Source organism: Hyaena hyaena, unplaced genomic scaffold (assembly GCF_003009895.1).
Source record: "Hyaena hyaena isolate Hyena2069 unplaced genomic scaffold, ASM300989v1 scaffold_210, whole genome shotgun sequence".
NCBI classification, from domain to species: domain Eukaryota; kingdom Metazoa; phylum Chordata; class Mammalia; order Carnivora; family Hyaenidae; genus Hyaena; species Hyaena hyaena.
In genome coordinates, this window is record NW_024080841.1 from 2,198,271 (window position 1) to 2,204,270 (window position 6,000).

Genomic DNA, 6,000 nt, shown 5'->3' on the forward strand with positions numbered 1-6,000 from the left:
TTGACAGCACAGAGCCTGAAGCCTGCTTCAGATTCTCTGTCTCCCTCTCTCTCTGTCCCTCCCCCCACTCACACTCTGTCTCTCTTTCCTTTAAAAATAAATAAACATTAAAAATTTTTTAAAAAAAGAAATAGCTAGACTGGAGGAGAGGGCAGTTGGGGTATTTCTTTTCTACTTTCTACCTGCTTTGGGTCTCTCTGTGGTCATAGCTCCTGCTCAATGGCTCCTCCTCCAAGGTTCCAAATCATCTTGAAATCAATTTCCCCATTTTTTCCTCTTGCTTTTTCCTTCTCTTTCTTTCTTTCTTTCTTTCTTTCTTTCTTTCTTTCTTTCTTTCTTTCTTTCTTTTTCTTTCTCTCTCTCTCTCTCTCTCTCTTTTTCAATATTTATTGATTTTGGGGAGAGTGCAAGAGGGGAAGTCAGAAGTGGGCAGAGAAAGGGGGACAGAGGTTCTGAAGCAGGCTCTGCACTGACAGGCTGACAACAGAGAGCCCAATGTGAGGCTTGAACTCACAAACCATGAAATCATGACCTGAGCTAAAGTTGGATGCTCGACTGACTGAGCCACCCAAGTGCCCCTCTTCATCTTGCCTTTTCAAGCAGAAGCGTGGTAAAGAGTCCCCGAATTACTAATTCCTCTACTTTCCTTGTTGGTCCCCTTAACCCCACCCACACCTCTGAAAGTGGTCCCTTCTTTCAAATCTTCATCTGAACCATCTGAAGTCCTTCTTTCTCCTGCTGTGACCCTGACTGCAACAATCCATACAACGTCCTAAGAGATGTCTCCGCTGCACCAGTAGTCTCTCTAGGTCAAGGAGTTAAAAAAAAAAAAAAAAAATCACAGGTTCTTTTGTCTCTAGCTTTCAGAACCTCGTAGCCATTTGGCTCTATCTAAATTAAGTGATATAGTCGTATAGGAGGATTAGGAGGAACTTGACGGAGGAACAAGGGGGAGAAGAAAGGGAGAAATGGTGGGGGAAAGGGAGAGAGGTAAACCATGAGAGACTCTTGAATGCTGACAAAAACTGAGGACTGATGGATGTGGGGGGGAGGAGGGATGGGCATGGAGGAGGGCACTTGTAGGGATGAGCACTGAGTGTTATGTGGAAACTAATTTGACAATAAACTATTTGTAAAAAAAAATAAAATAAAATAAAATAAATTAAGTGATATAGTATGAAGGCAAGCAAGCCTCAATCTATAGATGAGAAAAGCTATTATTCCTCCATTCATTCACTTGTTCATCAAATATTTCTTGTGCACCTGCCATGTGCCAGGCACTGCTCTGACCCTGGAGAAACAGTGATAATATACAAGACAGTCCCTGCCCACATGATGCTTACAGTCTAATGCCGACGGTCTCCAGAAGTCAGAGCCCACCAGAGGCAGGGATAGAACCAGAAGATGGAGTTTCCTGAAGTCCAGAGCCATCAGCAGATTCTCAAAGGGCTCTGCTGCCCAAATAAGGTTAAGAACCCACTGAATTAGATCGAATTAACTATCCAGCTTCCCTGCTTAAATAGAAGAACGATGAGCCACCAGCCCCCAGAAGAAGTGTGGTGCTCTCAACTGGAATTTGTGGGGGCATACTGTCACACAGGCGCGGTGACACAACCAACCACCTTTCCTACCCTCCCCACCCCTCACCGCCTGATATTCTCCACAAGTCCCCCAGCCCCCTCCTTCAGCTCCTCACATTTTCATAATCACCCTGTGCCCTTCTCTGAGCCCTTCCCTCAGGGCCCGCAAGTGCTGGCAGCCCTGGCAGCACAACACGTTGCTGAACTGATTTTATGAATAGAGACAGGCTGGGGACTGGATTCCCAGACATGTCCTTTCTGAGTGCCTGTGTTGTCAGCAAAGGCAGTGAGAATGAAATGTCTGCCTGCGTGAAAGTTATTTATGAGATTCAAGTTAGAGGGCGTGACTGACACCACCTTCGCTGGGGGAGAGGGGGGACGCCCGGGGCGGCTGAGGTGAATTGAGGGGGGCTGTAATGGGACAGGCAGCAAAACCGGGGATCTGCCTGCCTCCCCCAAGCCCTCCGGAAACATTTGAGTTTCCTCAGAAAGGTTTAAATAGGCCATGCCAGTAACACAATACTTCCCCTGCTCTGGGTCAGACAGGACAAGGGCAAGCTGGTGCCTGGCACCCTCAGAGAAGTTTGGCAGGCCAGCTTAAAAAGCCCCCTTCCCCAAATCAGCCAGCCCTACCTCTGACAGACACAGTCCACTCCAGGCCAGGCCAGGGTCACTCTGGAACCCTCCACATCTCCTCAGAAATCTCCCATCTCCCAGAACCTCCAGCTGCCCTGTTTGGGCAGAAGTCTCACCGTGGGAAGAAGGCTCAACAGGAAAGCAGACAGGGCTGGAGAAAGGGGAGACCCAATCCTGAGGCTGCAAGGGCCCCTGCCCATGGGGGAATCACTGGACTCCCCTCTCCCCTGGGGAGACAGCCCTGGCTGCCGGAGCTTAGCGGAGGTGTATTTGCTCCACAACACCCGCCTTGAGTCAAGCTCCCTTCAGAAGGGGCTGGGGACGTGTCCATAGAAATGTCTGGGACTCACTTCTCCCTCACGTGGTCTCCTCCGTGTCTCTTTCTAGCTCCCCACAATTCCCACAGTGAAATCATGCAGCAAATGGGGGAGACGTGGGAGAGGCAGAAACCATTTTTAAAAGGGTCTCTGACTTTAAGCAGCTGAGTGGGGGCCATTTGGAACAAGGACAGAGGGAACTTCTGAGACAGCTCGGGTGACAGGAAGCTGCTGGGATGGCTGTTTCCCTCCAGCCTCCCTCCACCGGGAGCAGAATGGGGAAAATATCAGGACACGCTGCAAAACGATCTTCCATCCCCCTCACCCTGCCCCCAACGGGTGGAAGAGAGGAAAGTGTGGTCATCATTTACCTGCTGAAATTGGGAGGACGCTGTTGATGAAAGTAGGCTGAGACCCGATAAAGCGGAAGAAAAGCTGCAGATAAATTCCCAAAGTCATTGGATTCAGGACAACCATGCTGGCTGGGGTCTGGCAAGTGTCAAGTTCTCTAGGCAAGGCTGCTCGGGAAGCCTTGCTTATCTCTGCCTTTGTCTTCCTCACTGCTGTTTGCGCCTCTCTCCCCCCCCTCCCCCTCTCCCTCTCCCTCTCTCTCCTGTCTCCCTCTCCTTTCCCCATGCCTTTACCAAGAAAGAATGCCAACCATTTCCCATTAAACCTTCTCCGTACTACACAGGGTTATATTTATCTCAAGCACTGGATCAAATGCCCACATTAAAATACTATGTCAGAACTTCTGTTTTGGAGACTGAGGTGAGTGGCTACTGAAGAGGCGACGAAAAGGCAGTTGAGTCTCACACCTTCACTAGACGCAGTCCTCAAAGGCAGACAGATCCCTAAGGATCCCCCAGCAGCTACCTGCTCAGAACGGAGGTGTCTCCCAGCACCACAGAATCACTGAATTTCCGCAGACACAGATCTCTCTCCTGTCAGCCTGTGACATTTTTACCCGCGACAAATGTAAAGTTGACCTTGGATTATTTTTCTTTAATCATCCAATAGAATGGGGGAGGTAGATTTTCCCAAACAGCTTTCTCCAGGAGAAAGTGTTTATTCTCCCTCCAGAAGCAGCAACCTTTTATCTCATCCATAGCAAAATATGGGAAAAAACAGAAAGTGAACTGTTATCAAATTACACTTGGAGAAATAGCATCAATGACTTGATCTTTGGCTGGACAAACTTCAAGTAAAAAGCACTGCATCCTTAAAGGAGTACCTCTTATGGGTTTATGAAGCCTGTTACAGAGATCCTTAGATTATTAAAATAATAATCTACAGAGTTGTCCAGTTTGCTTTAATGGATGTGATGTACTCCTGATGCTTTGTGGGAGTTTGTTTGGGGGTGGTTTGGAGGCTCCTGGCCTCTGGGGTGGGCATCCTTGGGGAAGAGCACCTTTCCCCATCTCTGGGGGAGACAAAGTGTAGGGAGACGCTCCGGCTCTTGCCCCAGACTCCCAGCTCTGCTGTGACAGCAGACAGATGTTTGAGGTCTCTGAGCCTCAGTATTCTCATCATAAAATGGAGGCAGCGATCCCTTTAAAGGTGTGCTGGAAAGGTTCAGTGAGGTAACATGGGACACATCACGGGTGAGTTAAACTCTGTGTATGGAGACAGCAAAAACGAAACCCAGGGAGCAGTGGCGGATGGGGTGCGATGATGACCACTGAACATCCGTCTCGTCCCTGTGTGTGTGAGCCACTCTCCCCAGCAAGAGCTGGAGTCTATTTCCTCTCCCATTCAATCAGGCTGGCATTGTCATTGGCTTTGACTGGTACAGTATGGCAGAAGCAACACAGGGCCATTTCCAGACTGAGGCCTTAACAGGTTTGGCAGCTCTGATTTTACCATTTCTTAGAAGCTGCCACATAAAGCTGCCACATGAGAGAGCCTGGACCATCAGACAGCAGCAGGGAGGGGGAAGCAGCCAGCTCATGAGGCCGTAGCCATGCGAGGGAAGCCAGACCACATGGTCTCCAGATGACGATGGCAGTCACAGCTGAAGAAGGGCCCAAATGAACCCACCCCAGAATACAGATTCATGAGCATATAAAATGGCTACTGTTTTAGGCCACTTGTTTTAGGATGATTTATTATGTAGTAATAGGTAACTGATACGGGGCTTATAAGAAAATCTTTTGAAAGCTTGAAGAATATACTTGGGTTATATTCAAAATTAAAAGGACAGGGGTGCCTGGGTGGCTCAGTCCGTTAAGTGTCCAATTCTGGCTCAGGTCATGATCTTAAAGTTTGTGAGTTCAAGCCCCACACTGGGCTCTGTGCTGGTGGCGTAGAGACTGCTTGGGGTTCTCTCTCTCCATCCCTTTCTCTCTCTCTGTCCCTCCCCCACTTGTGCTCGCTCTCTCTCCCTCTCTCAAAATAAATAGACTTTAAAATTTTTCATAGGATGGTTTAAAATGGGGTTTAAATAGTTCAGCTATTCCCAAACTATTTAACAGAAGAATCTGTGATTGTTGGCTAAACTGCAGTAGGAAATTCTCAGGCTTGTTCTTGTTAACTTTTGAAACCTACAGTCCCAGCAGTGGGCTGTTGGTGGCTTGGAGAAAGTGCTACCTGGGAGGAAGATAACTCTTGAGTAACCTGGTGCCAGAATCTGGCTCAGGTCCCTTCTGTGAAGCAACAGTGATTTCTTCCTTCTCTCAGCACACAGATCTCACCACTGACTCTGCAGTTGGCAACAGAGAGTGTCAATATGTCCTGCCTACAACACCTGCTACTATTATTTTTGAGTTGCTTCTAAACCACTCTGCGTTGCTATTTAACTTGTGTTAATGTCTCTGAGATAGAGGACTGTCCCATAGCTCTGTGTAACCCAGGACAGTCCTTGCCACCTAATCCTCAACAATGCCAGTTAATTTGATCAAATCACACAACAATAGGATGTAAAGAAAAGAAAGTAGGAAAAATGGCATAATTTTATGCTCCAGCCACACTGATTGTGCCTTTGCACATACAGCAGCTGACTGGCCCAGGCCTGGTATAAGAAAGGGCTTTGGTAAGTATGGGGAGAAAGGTGATTGGGAATGTGGACAGACAGCCACACAGAATTAGGGCCTGCGTTGGAGAGGCTGCATATACACATTCAGGCCACTGGGGGGCGAGTCACCTCTACCCTTTGGGGAGGCACGGCACACAGGTATTTATAAGCCCCATTAGTTATGAAACCGCTCTTTGTGAATTTCCATTTCCCATGTACTATGTATTTTAGGAGTCTATTTCTTACAGGGTTGCCCTAACTGACTGAGAAGTTATCTTTCTCCAAACTCTCCTGGAAAGGCTCTCGATCTTTCAAAATCTAGTAACACAGGCTATTAAATTACCTAGAAGGAAATTATTTGAGATTTGTGAAAGGCTTACACCAATAAAGCCAGTCAAGGCTAGAGCTTTCTCTCCCAGGCCTTGTAAGTGGGAATGTATGGTATACAGACACG

At 47.8% G+C, this 6,000-nt stretch overlaps 1 protein-coding gene across 3 annotated transcripts in view; it reads right to left on the reverse strand.

Annotated features, from left to right (window-relative positions):
- COLQ (collagen like tail subunit of asymmetric acetylcholinesterase) overlaps window positions 1–3,051 on the reverse strand; it is a 77,382-nt gene extending 74,331 nt beyond the window's left edge. For all 3 annotated transcript variants that reach the window (XM_039242218.1, XM_039242217.1, XM_039242216.1), the window contains exon 1: window positions 2,905–3,051. In XM_039242218.1, the coding sequence (XP_039098149.1) occupies window positions 2,905–3,010 (106 nt within the window). In that variant the 5' untranslated portion in view covers window positions 3,011–3,051. The remainder of the gene's footprint in view (window positions 1–2,904) is intronic.
- Between the last annotated feature and the right edge of the window lie 2,949 nt (window positions 3,052–6,000).